General features: G+C 38.7%; 1 protein-coding gene across 3 annotated transcripts; it reads left to right on the forward strand.

Moving 5' to 3' along the window:
• Positions 1–49: 49 nt before the first annotated feature.
• dus2 (dihydrouridine synthase 2) lies at positions 50–13,955 on the forward strand. 3 transcript variants are annotated; one of them, XM_028451100.1, is made up of 16 exons: positions 50–117; positions 791–960; positions 1,039–1,084; positions 1,161–1,252; positions 1,326–1,369; positions 3,393–3,453; positions 3,524–3,571; positions 3,687–3,752; positions 5,792–5,862; positions 6,057–6,143; positions 7,276–7,444; positions 9,269–9,390; positions 10,183–10,323; positions 10,765–10,852; positions 10,960–11,033; positions 12,135–13,955. In XM_028451100.1, exons 2-16 carry the CDS (start codon positions 856–858, stop codon positions 12,328–12,330), a joined length of 1,410 nt encoding a protein of 469 aa, XP_028306901.1. In that variant the 5' UTR covers positions 50–117; positions 791–855; the 3' UTR covers positions 12,331–13,955. The 3 variants fall into 3 exon arrangements, with proteins under 3 accessions (XP_028306901.1, XP_028306900.1, XP_028306902.1); XM_028451099.1 differs by having other exon boundaries at positions 63–282; XM_028451101.1 differs by having other exon boundaries at positions 63–277.
• Positions 13,956–14,900: the final 945 nt, after the last annotated feature.

Consider the following 14,900-nt stretch of genomic DNA (forward strand, 5'->3'; position numbering starts at 1 on the left):
GTCACTTTGAATGTAAATAAAGTTTAAAACGACGCGTCATCCTCGTGACGTCAGCTACAAACAGGAAGCGCTGATGCACATGCCTTCCCCATGAGAACATACGTCTCAGCTGCAGCTGTGAGATATTTCTCAATTATTTTTCGCATGAAAACTTGACTATATACTGACAGAGAGGGAAGGAGACCATGAAAGAGTGTTAGCTTAGCTTTAGCACGGACGGAGCCGTATCGGCATCTCAGTGATGGAGGTGTGAGCAGGGAGAAGCTCCTACTGACGTGTATGGTAAACTCGTGTTGCTCTTCACACTTTATGCTGCTGTTGCGGCTTTAAACGGTCATCACAGAAACGATATCCACCCCCTAGAAATGCTTTTTAAATAACTTTTTTGAGTCATAAAGGAAAGGAAGTGCCTTTTGATAGGAAAATGTATAAATAGCCCCAGTGAGTACTATGGGTACGTTTTCCGGACCTTTACATAAGCGTAATTTTTCAAAAAAAATTATTTTTCAACGAATTTATTTGCTTTTGTTTACATTATTTGCTGCAGGATTTTGATTTAAAAATGTTCACACAAACCATATTAACTAATTAAAGCTTTGTTCTTGTCCTTTATTACAGACATGTAAAGAAAAGATCTATTTACATCCTTTGTTAAAGATTAGGTCTTTTCCTGTCCTTTGTTACAGACATATAATGGATGTCATTTGACATGTGATATATGCCTGTCATTTGTTGCAGACGTGTAAATAATAGATTTCTCCCTGTCCTTTTTTTTTTTTTTTTTTAACAGATGTATACAGAATAGATCTGCTACTGTCCTTTGTCACACACGTTAAAGAATAGATCTGCAGCACGATGAGCTTCAGTAACATCACGGCTCTGGCTCCGATGGTGCGGGTGGGCACGCTGCCCATGAGGCTGCTGGCTCTGGACTTCGGAGCAGACCTGGTTTACTGCGAGGTTCAGATGAGCACACTCACTCCTCAGCAACAGCACTGTGGATTTGTGCTTCCATGTTAACTCTGAGGTGTGTTACAGGAGCTGATTGACATCAAAATGGTCCAGTGTCGCAGAGTGGTTAATGGTTAGCACCTCATTCACTCTTCTCACACAGCTGAGCGACACACACATCACGTGTTCTGTGTATGTGTGTGTTTCAGAGGTTCTGCAGACAGTGGACTTTGTTGCTCCAGATGAGCGTGTGATGTTCAGAACGTGTGAGAAGGAGAAGGACAGAGTGGTCTTTCAGATGGTAAAGCAAAATACTAAATGATTGAACTACCCCCCATGGTCTGCCTGTTTTCATTAGTTTTCTGTGTTTTCAGGGAACGGCTGACCCACAGCGAGCGCTGCAAGTGGGCCGACTTGTGTGAGTTCACCCCCTTTAATCTCACTTTACTGAGAATAGCATGCACAGTGTGAAGCAAGCAAACAAACAAAATTTGATCTTTATTGGATCTAAGGGCAGCTGGTGATGATTATTTAGTGAAATAAAGTTTGCATGCAAACATGGAGCAGTGAGGAGGAGCAGCGTGTGTGCATGCTTGTAGAAACTCACAGAATAACCAGATTAACATGATAAAAACCAGACTTTAGTAAATAAGAAAGTTATTAAGTAACAAAGTTAGTAATCATGAAAGTAAAATTATTTAGGGTGTAGCAGCCTGTTGGAGTCAATAACCCAGACGTAGAGTTTCATACTGGTGATTTATTTATCTTCACTTTAGATTAGTGTCTTAGTCATTGTGAAAACTATGAGTATGAGGAAGAGAAACAAGTAAAATAAATGAATGATGTGGGAGTAATATGGAAGGGAGTGTGGAAATGTGTGTGATGTGTTTGTGTGCTGACAAAGCGGCTCTGAAAATGGATGATAGATAGATAGATGGATGGATATTTGTGTGTGTGCTGCCTGATGGAGCACTGGGTTGCGAGTGTGTGCGTGTGCCTGTTGCGCAATCACACACACTGTCTTTGTGGTGTGTGATTGCTGCTGAGCTGTCACTGCATTGAGTTGCTCCGTTCCTCAGACAAAGGTCTTCTCTGCCTTTTTTTGCTGGCTCAGCCATGATATAAGTTTGAGAAAAGTTAATCTGTAGACAACGTGTGCAGAATCTAGCATTAGTTTGTATTGGGCTGCCATCGAGCAGTACGTCTTACCGCTGGGTTGGAGACAAGAAAGTTGCAAGTGCTGTTTTCTGGCCTGAGACATCAGGGAGAGATGAAAGACCCCAATCACCCTATAAACACTTGTATTACCCTCACAGGGACTACAAGAAGGATTAATTAAGGTGAAAAATTACTTTGTTCTGCTTTGAAATACTTTAAAAGTTTGGGAGTTGGACCAGCATCAATCAACAGCACCACTTCATACCCAAATACATTTTTATTCAGCAGAAAAAAGTGGTTTTGTGGTTTAGTTACTCTTTAATAACTAACACAGTAGGTAACTAAGTATCTAGGTAAGTTAGTAACTCAGGAAGCATCTAAGAAAGTAACTAAGTAAATATGTAACTAAGTAAGGTAGTAGCTTAACAACAAAGTAAGTAACTAAGTAGCTTAGTACCTAGTTGACAAAGTAACTAAGTAAGTCACCAAGGTGTAAAGATTTTTGCAGGTGCGTTAAAAAAGCTGTAAAAAAATGTGTTTAGAAATAGAAAAATAATTGTGACTAATTGAAAATAAACCAGTTGATAGATAAGTCGATAAATAATCGCTAGTTGCAGCTCTAGTTGTGTGGTAAGCATTAGCTTGTGTGCACGGGTTACAGGCACATACCACACACATCAACAGGATGTGTCGATACGTCCTCCTGACTGTTGTAAGTGTTACAGCTGTGAGTTTATAGGTCTGACTATAGTTTCTGCTACAGTTGAGTATATAGGTCGTACTGTTGGATGGACACCTCTCCCTTTCCCTCTGTGGTGAACACAGTTAGCAGCTGTCAGTGAGGGTGCGCTTATCCAGCCTGTCAGTGTCAGCTGTTGGCTCATACACTCATCGGTTTGGGGAGAAGAATGTTTTTTAACTCATTGAACACACAAACTACAAATCCGACCAAAGCTAGTGCTAATAAAAAACTTAGTGTGAGACTCAGTGTGTAGTAAAATAACACAGTGGTTGTGTTGAACCAATGCATGCAACCTGTGTTTTGTAACGAGATAATCCATTTAGGCACCTTTGACATGACAAACATCTCCTGTGCAGCAGCCGTTTTATATTTCTTACAAGCATGTTGTGTAGAAGATGGAAACTTGAAAAGGAATGTTTTTAGTCCTTGTATTTGCTTTCCTCTGAGTCTGCTATTAGCTTAGCACAATGCAGTGCTGGCTGAGCGGTTTCAAAGGGTAAAGAGATGGGGTTTTGATGTCTGATGTTGTCTTCTCTAACAGGGAGAAGGACGTTGCTGCTGTGGATGTGAATATGGGATGTCCAAAGGAATACTCCACTAAAGTGAGTCCTCACTCAGTTTCAGCCTCCGACTGTGAGTAAAGTGTGAACGCTGACCTCTGCTCTCTGACAGGGAGGAATGGGAGCTGCTCTGCTGTCAGATCCTGATAAGATTGAAGCTGTGAGTATGTCCAAGAAATTTAGCACAGATGAATTAACCCTGGTGTTGTTTGTTTAATCTTAAATGTATTTCTGTCTTGTTCTCTTCGTTCAATCACAAATTTTACCCGTTTTAGATCCTAATGAAGCTGGTGACGGGCGTCAGTGTCCCTGTGACGTGTAAAATACGAATCCTTCCTTCGGTAAGATGTGAACAACTCACAGTCAGTGTGAAAAATACAGGGTCATAGTGGGCTGCCTTCTACTCCCCCAGTAAGTAGGTAACTAATAGGGGTGTTGAAAAAAATTGATCCGGCGGTATAATGTCGCGCAATTCTTGTATCGATTCAAAATGCATCTATATTGATTTTTTTTTTTTTTTTTTCTTTTACATACATACATTTTTGGCCAAAATATTCAATGCAGCATCATACTTTTGTCCTTCGCTTACACTCCCGCTCACTAGTTGGCAGTACACGGCCCAGCCCGCCAAAGAAACATTGCTAAAGATGAGGTGAAGATGTTCAGGATGGAGTCCCCTTTGCCCCTGAATGGTGATCCTCTCACTTGGTGGAGGGAACATGAGTGAGCCTATCCTCATACTTCCTCTGTAGCCCTTTGTGCATCCCAGGTACAAGCGTCTCCGCAGGGCGAGTCTTTTCCACTGCAAGAGACATTGTAACAGCACAAAGAAGTGCACTGAAACCTGGACATGTTGACCAGCTTGTGTTTTTTAAAAAAAATCTAAAAATAAAGTACTAACTTCTGCATTTATTTGTTGTTCTAGGCATATACCTCAGTTAAATTACACTAAAGACATATTGCATTAAAGTCAAAGTTGGTTTAAAATCAACAGGCAGATTGTATGTTATTTTTTTATTTTAAGTTGTTGGCACATGGCACGTTAAAGCCAATGTTTTGAGTGTAAAATATGCTAATAAAATATATTTCATACATAATGTTCACATGAAGGTGTACACATTTACAGATTATCTGTTTCTTAAAGGTGCAGTCCGCAACTCAAACATCCCTCTCTCCCCCTCCCTCCCCGCTGCTCTCTTGCCCTGCCTCCGAACTTTCCAAAGTCCGTCCCTCAGAGGAGCTAACAAGCTAACGTTGGTCCGACAGCAACATCACAGTAATATAACATGCTCTGTTAAAAGCATATTACTGCAGCGCTTCTCTCTCTCAATATGCATAAACCTCAGCAGCAGCAGCACAGTGTCACTTACAACAGCCCACACGGAGGCTGCTGCGACACATGCACCCCAGAGTTCTAGTGTAACAATTACAAATCAAACATAATGTAAATCAAGCAGCAATAATTACCTTTCAAGCAGAAAAGTCACCAATTCCATCTTGTACTCCTCCAGACCATACACTGTAAAAAAGATGGCGCTCCAGCCCCGGGAAAGGGGCAGGGCCTGTGAGCAACAGCTGTCAGACAGTCCATCAAACACAATCCTGCTCTGACTGGCTCTTTTTGCTCGGTCGCAGTGCATTCTGGCATTCTGCCAAAGTCTGCAGGAGCAGCAGGAGGGACTCAATGAGTCTGTTTTTTTTTACACAAACTACTAGTTTGATGTAAATCTGTCCATACATAGTGACAGCTTTAGCAAATATGACAAAAAGTCACTTTTATAAGAGTTGCAGACTGCACCTTTAAGTCATACATATATTAAAAAAATTGCAATGATAGCCTTATTCTTTATTATCAGGATATATCGTATCGTGATCTTCGTATCGAGACAAAGGCAATACACACCCTTAGTAACTAAGGGAGTAAATAATTACCGTTAAGTGGATCGAGAAGTTTGTAACTATGTAATAATAAGTAGCTAATTACCGTATTTTCCCAGCTATTGAATGCACAGCTATTCCAATAATTTAGCAATTTTTCTAGAAAAATCCACGTAAAGGCCGCCCCATGACATAGGCCGCACCCTATTGGCTGATGAGGGCGCCCTTCAAAAGACTCGGCCAATCAGAACGGGCAGGTAGGTGGGCTGAATCTAACATTTAGTTGACAATGCTTTATGGAGACTGCTCGCTGAGTGCTTCCTAGGTTTCTCTGTCCTGTATGTTGCAAAATGAAGCTTTTGGACAACTTTGGTGGTAATAAAAGTGCGATATAAATAAAGTCTATTTACAAATGACTATTTCTTCAAGTGTTGAAGAAAAAGGTCACCAGATTTGAGAACTGTCCAAACAGAGCAGACTTTGAGTGTGTTTGTGTGTACAGCTACAGGAGACCATCCAACTGGTTCAGAGGATTGAAAAAACGGGCGTGGCTGCTGTTGCTGTTCACGGCAGGTAAACGTGTTTCTCTCATACAAATGTATCATTGTTGTCATCAGTCTACGACGCCTACAGGCCACTGAGAAAGCCTATACTTTGTCAGTGACCCTCATCGTCATACTAATACTCAACACACACACACACATATATCTGAGAAGTCAAGCACAGTCTTACATACTGCATAATATGAATATGTTTGTGTTGTCCAGGTTTAAGGAGGAACGTCCCAGAAATCCTGTCCACTGTGATTACATTCAGGCTGTGGCTCAGGCTGTTTCCATCCCCATCATCGCAAAGTGAGTAACAGCCACCAGTGGTGTCACTAAAACCTTGTATACACACATTTTTACAAATTTCCAACCAATACGGATGCACTGATAAATGACTAGCATGATCCCACCTTCTTAAATAAATGGAAAATAAGGAAAAAGGGAATTTGTTCAGTAATGATCTGAGGATAAACTGTGTTATTGTCAATATAAAAAGAAAAAGAAAGAAAAAGGCCCAAAACAAAACCACACAAACTACAGGACACTAATCCTTACATATCGTTCATTAAAATATCAAGAGATTTGTGGCAAAAGTTAATGTATAATTCTGCATTAACAGGTCAATTTGCTAAAAAAATGGATTGCCCTCAAATTCTATCAGCATATAGAATATAGAAAAGCACTTGGATTCACAACAATTTAACAAGATATTGATATTTAAAGCAACATTTAAAGGTTTTCAGTGCAGAGAATATTAAACCGAGAATAAATGGTTGTTTAAGTTTTAGCAACAAAAATTCTTAAAATTAATAAATGGTACTGTACGGAGCTGTTTGATCTCATGTAGGCTACAGATCATCATGTATGAATGATATGTAAAGTATGTAAGGCACCAACATTATCCGAGCACTAAGTGACGGAAAGGATGTTCACTTAAACAATTTTGATTAAATTTAAATAATTTTTGTTGATTTCTTTTAATGACTGCCCTCATATAATATTAGCACAAGAACATTTGCGATTCCCTACAAATCTTGGGTATTTTTTGATTGAATTTTTAGCTTATTTTAAATCTGTGTTTTGTTTCTCTTATTCATTGTCCTAACACCAACTCCACACCCCACGTCCCCCAAACCACACACATACCCGGGACCTCACACACATTTCAGCCGAAAAAGATTTAGCTGTTGCCATCACTGTTATACTGGATTATACAATTTATATTGGTTTATAATGGTTATACTGGTTCATAGTGGTGTTCCTCAGAAAATCTGACATTATTGAAGGAAGCTTGGTGACGTACATGACGTCAGTGTCAGAAAGTTGTTGCTGTATTTGTTATTTCAGGCTATTGAATGGCACCCAGCAACGCTCAGCACTACACTGGGCTACATGTGTATTGTGTATCTCAGCACTTATTGTCCTTTCTGTCCTGCAGTGGAGGATCTCTGGATCTGGTGAAGTCACATTCTGACATTGATGAGTTTAAAAAGGCAACTGGCACCTCCTCTGTCATGTTGGCACGCGCCGCCATGTGGAACGCCTCGGTGTTTAGCAGCCAGGGGACGATACCTGTGGACAAGGTCATGGAGGAATATCTGAAATATGTAAGGAGATCATCATTTCATTAGGGTTGGCTGCTCCAATCAGGATCCTTTCACGGATCACATGATGAATGCCAAGTTATTGACATTGTGACCAAGTGATGAAGAAGAGGGAAACATACATACGCACTAACTTGCCAACCTGATTACTTTAATTGTTCTGATAGAATTACTTACTTAACTAGTTAGTTACTTTGTTACCCAGTTACTAACTTAGATAATCGCTTTCTTAAATACCTTTTTATTGTTTTTTTTATTTACCACCTTGTTTGCACAATGGTACACTATTGTAGACTTAACATGTAGCATTATAATTACATGACATTCATAATAATAGGTTGTGATCTAAAGTGAACTGGTCTGAAGCATGAAACTCCAGAGCTGAAAATGAGTCATGATAAACTAGTTCATTAAAAGATCAATTACAATAACAATGTAACATTTTTATTTTTTATTATTTCTAAACAAATCTTTTTATAAAATTTTAAAGTGTTTCTAAAAAAACAAAAAATCAGATTAGGTTTACGTGTGTCCAAATAAAATATATAATTATGTTTTGAAGAAATGACATTTTATTTTTCCAATTACCAAAGGGTTTGGTGAATGCTCTGATGAAGATTGCAGGGTTCAGTACCTCAAATAAAGTTAAAGGCATCCTCCACTGTTTTTACACATCTTTGAAAGATCTATGCCTAACAGTACCTATTATTATGCACCAAATTCATTTCATTGCCTTTTCAAAATGGGAGTACTTTACAGTTTGAGAGCCTGTGTTCCACCATCTTGAAATCACGTGAATGATGATGTCACACAGCCCCACTGTCTGTAAAAAGCCCATTGTTTCTGATGGAGTGAAGCATTCAGCCTGTTTTTTAGATCATGAGCCATTGTTTTTGGTCAAAATGACAACCGGTGCTGCTTTTGGTTGCTCTGAAAGAATAATGTAAAAGTAAAGATGTCGATGTAACCCTCTTTTGTTTACCGAAAGAGGATGAACAAAATCTGTGAACCAAAAAAACTGTTCCAATTCTTTGGTTTTGTAGTAGTCAATGAAGCAGAGAAGAAGAGCTCTCCTAAAGGACTTTTACTGTGGCGTAAACAGTGAGGTAGATGCTCTGATTGCTGAAGTTAGTGAGTTATCACGGACAGTTGAAGACGTAGAAACCCTGAGGGTAGAAGGAACCCAACCCAAAGGTTACTATAATGTTATTAAGATCACAGTAACATTACTAGTGATTGAGTTGTAGAGGATTGGGATGTTAATTACAGTTTTGGGAGTCTGCTGCCTTAATTACCTTTGAAACATATCTGATCTGTGGAGCCTCTCCATTGTGTGTGCGCGTGCGCCCGGTGCAAAATGCTGTGACAAAACATGTTTATTTTACCTTAAATCCGTGTAAAGCAGAAATAAATTTGTCAGTTGGAGGCGCTGAAACCACACACGGTAAGGGCGCCGCCTCCGTGTATTAATCCTAACCCTATGGGAGAGAGAAGTGTGAAAAACCAAAAAATTCTCAGATCGGGCCAAACGAGGTGAGAGGAAAGGTCTGCTCTGCTTGAGTCCGAATATGTGCATCCCTCCCAAGCTTCATAATTAAATTATAAATGGTTAAATGGCTTTTCACATACAAAAATGTTCCAATGCTGTTAGAAGTCTATCAGCTCTTACTTGTTTCAGTATTTAAAGTGACAAAGTGGTAGCTTTGTATCTGTGAATGTTTCTGACTTCTGACTCAGATCCATCGAAACATTTCTCTTTATTATTACATCAAAGATGTAAAGGTGTGCGTCACTAATGACAGTGTGTGGTTGTGTTACTTGTCACAGGCGATCCGGTACGAGAACCACGCCTTCAACACAAAGTACTGCCTGTGTCAGATGCTCAGAGACAGGGTGGAGTCTCCTCTGGGGAAGCAAGTGCAGGCTGCTCAGACTAATGCAGAGATCAGGTACCGTGTCTGTATCTTTAATAATACATGAATACATAAACCTGATGTAGAACTGACACCAGACATGGACCACATGCAGCCCCACAAAGTAAACACACAAAATGACATAAAAATATAAATGTTTACAAAATACACAAAAATAACAAAGAAATCTGCAAAACAACAAAAGCAAACAAATGACAACAAAAACATAAAATGAGGTGGGAAAAAAATGTTAAAAGCTGCCCATCTCAGTAATATTACCTAACAGCTCTATTAGGGCTGGGCGATTTTGCCTAAAAAAAAAAACCTTCGATTCCAAATTTTTCTTTTTTTTAATGTGTTTAAAAATGACTGCAAACATCAGATATATTGCCAAAAGTGCAATTTTCTGATTAAGAAATCAGATAGCTACATATTTTATATTATATAACATTACAATTAAAAGAAAATGATAAACTCTTCTCTTAGCATCTCAGCATAGTACGAATAAAAAATTGAACATGGCTGTGGCACACATAGCCTACTCAAAGGGTTGACACATGTAAACAAAAAGGGAAAAGTTAAAAAAAAACTGTGGTGGAAAAAAAAAAAAAAAAGTGTATATATATATATATATATATATATATTTTTTTTTTAAACTCAAATTTGCAAAATAAAAATAATTTTTGTCTACAAATTCGATTAATCGATTAAATGGTTTTTTTGCCTAGCGCCAAACTCTCTAATTGTGATGCTGAGCGTTGCTGGGTGCTGTTGATCAGCCACTATCAGCTTCACTAAAACGGATGCGTCTGTGTGTCTGTGCTGCAGCGAGGCCTTTGGACTGCAGGAGTTTTACCAGCAAACTCACAAAGAGCTTCAGGCTCGAAGAGAACGACTACAGACGAGCAGCGGGCCAGAGCGACCCTTCAAGGATGGGGACGTCACCTGCATGGCTGTCAGGTTCCAACGGTCAGCGTTCAATCAAAAACTATATGTTTAGAGCTTTTTAAAGCAGAAGGTGCTCAAAGAGCTTAACAGATAAAAAGTGAAAGTGTATAAAACCCAAAGGAGGGAATGCCAAATTACAAAGAAGAAAAATAAATAAATAAAAAATATATACAACAATGATAATTATAAAATAATAATGATGATGGAAATCATATTAAACATCAACAAAAAGAAAACGTTTATATAAAGCATAAATAAAGCAGTGAAGCAGCTGCTTTATATTTCTATAGCCTATCTAGAATAGTAAAGGGAATGTACACAGTAAAATACAGTCCATGTGCTGAAGGTTAAAGACGTGTGTCAGCTCTTAGAATGAAGCGTATGAAATACTGTAACCTGTAGTTTTGGACTGTCCCTTCGTGTCACTGTTATTTGCTGATATGGGTGTGTGTTTTCCTACAGAAGGGAGTATCCTGCTCAGATCACGCCAAAGATGTTTCTTTTGGAGTGGAGCAGGAAAGAGAAAGTGGAGCAGCCTTCATACGAGACGGTGGGACAGATGAAGAAGTCCTCATGATCACTGAGGGACGCTGCCTTCACTGGGCTTGGTCCGTAGTAGGGTCACAGTGATGGAAGGTGTGTTTGGTGTGTTTGCAGGTGCAGCGCTCTCAGGACCGAGGCTTTCAGTCCACTGTGACTGTGGATAGGAGGAAGTACCGATCCTCCCTGTGGTCAGTTACACTCCATCATGTTGCTCCTCAGACACTTCATAGACACATGACCGAGGAACATAATCACACTGAGAACCCTGGTCACACACAGCTACAACTCTCTCACTCCATCAACCTTCCTCAATGTCATATCAACTGAGGAAAACCAGCATAAACCAGTCCAAACCAGAATAAACCAGTATGATCCAGGAAAAAAACAGTATGACCCAGAATAAACCATGATACACCATTATAAACTGGTAGTACCAGTATATACACTATAAACAGAGGAAAACCAGTGTAACCATAATAAACCGGTAAAATTAGAGTAAGTATATGACCAGATGAAATCAGTATGACCAATGTAAACCATTATAAACCAGCAGGCTATAAACCACTGTAACTAGTATTTACCCGTATAAACCAGTTGATCCAGTGTAAACCAATATAACCATTATATACCAATTTAAACCAGTATTAAAGCAGAACTAAGTAACTTGGACTTAGCGCTCCTCCTAAAGGTCCCTTTTGGTTATGTCACTGTCGTAAATGCCGCACCCCCGAGGCAGTAGCTCCTCCCTCCCGCTTCAGTGAGATGAGCAGCGGGAGGCTTCCTAAACGTACCACAGCAAAATTAAAGCGTTTAATCTTGAATAAGTCTACATTCTGAGTGAACTCATCCTACATGCTACACACACACACACACTCTCCCTGGTAATGATGTCACTGGAGCGATTAAGTGACCAAAAAGCACCACTGTGTTCAAGCGACTCATCACAAGCGATTGAAGTGACTGCAGTCGCTACAGTTGCGTTTGGTGTGAACGCACCTTTAGTGTGTATTAGGCTGTATTAGCAGTGTTAGCAGTACGTGTTGTCGCGAGAACAAGAACAGAGCTGTGAGACTGTCACTGGGTCGGAGGCAGGAAAGTGCTGTTTTGTAGTACAGGCCCGTTGTGTATTTTTGTTATTTTTTGGATTTTTGTTGTCAATACATCTGTCAAGGAGGTAATAATTGCTTTTGTGTTAGTCTGTTGTGTATTGTATTGTAATTTCTGCCCTAGGCCAGTGTGAGAATTGGATTCAAACTGAATAATTCATTGTTAACGAGTTGTGTTTTTAGGGAGAAGTCAAAGAAATTTGCCGAGCAGGCGGCGGCCATCGTCTGTCTGCGGGTCCTGGGAATCCCAGAGGGTCGAATCGGCGAGGAACTGTCCGACCTTATTTGCAAGAGGAAGAGGGAGGAGAAGATAAACAGCTCCTCAGACGATGAGCAGAGAAAGAAACGGCTTGTGGAGATGGACGCTGACAAACTCTGAGTTCATTTCAAGCACAGAGAAAAGCCTCCCTCTGTTTTTAGTTCCTTTAGGTTGAGCTCAGTTTCCTTAAAGCTGCTTCAGGACACTTCTTTGTGTTTTAGGTTTGTTTAAAGAGAGCAGCTCTATTTCCTCTGTTTGTGAAGCTGACGTGTAATAAATACTCAAGTGTGTGAAACTACTGGCATGATTACCTCTAACAGGTTAGGGTGGGATGATAATTCTGACAGTCTGTACAGTAACTGCTTCATATTCTCTCCAAATGATCCCATTTCAATGCTGTATTTTCAGCTGATGGATATAGAAGATGTAGCACAGACATCAACAACTGGCGGCCCAGGGTCCACATGCAGCCCTTCGTCTACATGACAAAAATACACTAAATTACTCCCAAGGCACACAAAATGATGGCAAAATTAACGATATACAAGGCAGAAACCGAAAAACACAACAATGACTCAAAACGTACAAAATTAGAGAAAAACACAAAAGGATAACAAAAAGACTTCAAAACTATAGACGTAATTCTTTTATTTACCTGATGACATCCTATAGGAGAGCTATAGTTTTTTATCTGATGGACTCACTTATTTGTCAGCTGATGGAGCCTGTGTGCGTCAGATGCTTTCAGACCAATTCATTAATTCATTCCTGTATAACCTTACAGGATGTAAAATAAAATACAAATATTGTCCACGTAATGATGTACAGTAGGTAGTGCTATATGAACGCAGCATCAGAGCCACAGACTGCACCCAAAATGAGGCGATACATAAACGTCTGCCGTAATAAAGGGAAACTGATCAGTGTGCACATTTATTCTGAATAATTAGTATTGTATGATCGCACAAATTTAAGCATTAACTGTCATCAATTATCTGTCAGCGTTTGTTCTTTCTTGCTTTTGCTGCAGCAACTGTTGTTTTTGGTCTAAATTATGTATTTTGTGTCTTCATATTTTTTTAAAGAATTATTCCTCTTCGTGGTTTCACTGTGTTTGTGATTGGACAGACTAATTACAAAATTACTATTTCATTTAGCAGAGGCTTTTATCCAAAGCAGATCCAACATGAGCAGTTAGGGTTAAGGGATTTGCTCAACATCCCAAAATGATGACCCACTCCGGAATCGAACCATTGACCCTCTGATTACAGGCCAATGGTTGCCGTGGTGACTGGTAATGGTTATTCATTTTAAAGCTATTGGAACAGTGACATTGCTGCTGGGTCCTTTAATCTGTCACCAGCCAATCAAGAGCCAGCAGAGGGAAATGCTGGCTGTGATTGGTGAATGACGTCAGGTTTTATCCAGATGCCAAATATGGGTGTTTCTGCTCTCGCACCCTCACATTTTGTTCAGGAAATGTGAATCATCCATTTATTATTTATAATTATGCTATTTTGTTTGTGTATGAACATTTATGAATCTAAGCTAATAGCTGTTCTCTTCTCAACAGTTTATGTCAGAGGGAGATTTTTAATTATTTTATTGTTGATTTAATGTTTTTACTGTTGATTTCAAAACCTGTTTATTTTATTTTTAATATCTTTTTAATTATTTCTGTTACTTTTTTAATCATCTGAAGCACGTTGTCTTGTATGTGAAATGCGCTATACAGATACATTTTCCTTGCCTTGTCTTTTCTCTCTCTGTCTAAAGTTATTTCCTCAAAGTTATTGTTAATGTGATAAAGGTACATGACTGTTGAAAAAGTTATTTCATTTTTAATTTTGCTTTACTTCGTTTATTTTTTATTTTTTTTTACCTTACTGTAATTAAATTTTTCTTATTTTTATTCAAACTCTAGTTTTGTTTTGTTTAAACTTTGATTGACGTGAACAGCTGCCTTTGACGTCACCGGCTCATGCCTCCTTCACTGACGCTGGGAAACTTGGTTTTTGACAGCAAATCAATCACACAGTTTTAATGGACTCTCCAGTTACATTAACATTTATAATAATCTTTTGCAAAGAAAAAATAAATTGTACATTATTTTAACCAATAAAATAAGACTGACAGCAATAGTTTCCTGCTGAAAAAGTGAGGTTTTGCATCATTTTAGAGAACAGGCAAAATAATGCAACTTTGAAAATTAACATTTTATAAAGCTGTTATTAAACTTAAAATAATAAATTAGTAAAATATGATTAATTGTTTCATTTTGAAAGTGATGTATTTATTTTATTACTTGAGCCCACATTCACATAATGCTTTATATAAAAAAAATAATATAGTGGACAGTTTGCTATTAATCAAACTGAAAAAGATTTCAAACTTTAATCATAAACTCTGAACTTAAACCTTGAACGTACACCGTAAAAAAAAAAAGGAAACTTTAAATGTAAAACTTAAAAATTGTACCTAAACATTGAACCGTCAGTTCATAGCTTAAAATCAAACTTTAAACTCAATAATTAAACCCACACATTATATTCAAACCTCAAACTTGAAATTAAAACCTTAAGCCTTAATCCTTGGACTCAAACCATTGTAAAGATGATTGAACGTCTGTTGGATTCATGTCTACACTTTGTTGTGCGTCCGTTTCTATTGACAGCCGTGTGAACCAGCGG

This window comes from Gouania willdenowi, chromosome 6, assembly GCF_900634775.1.
Source record: "Gouania willdenowi chromosome 6, fGouWil2.1, whole genome shotgun sequence".
NCBI lineage: Eukaryota > Metazoa > Chordata > Actinopteri > Blenniiformes > Gobiesocidae > Gouania > Gouania willdenowi.

Excerpts from the sequence above, each read along its gene's own strand:
- dus2 (XM_028451100.1), top strand. The coding sequence starts at position 856 with ATGAGCTTCAGTAACATCACGGCTCTGGCTCCGATGGTGCGGGTGGGC. Across the intron at positions 3,454-3,523 it reads CAAAGGAATACTCCACTAAA|GGAGGAATGGGAGCTGCTCT; the intron begins GTGAGTCCTCAC and ends GCTCTCTGACAG. Across the intron at positions 7,445-9,268 it reads TGGAGGAATATCTGAAATAT|GCGATCCGGTACGAGAACCA; the intron begins GTAAGGAGATCA and ends TACTTGTCACAG.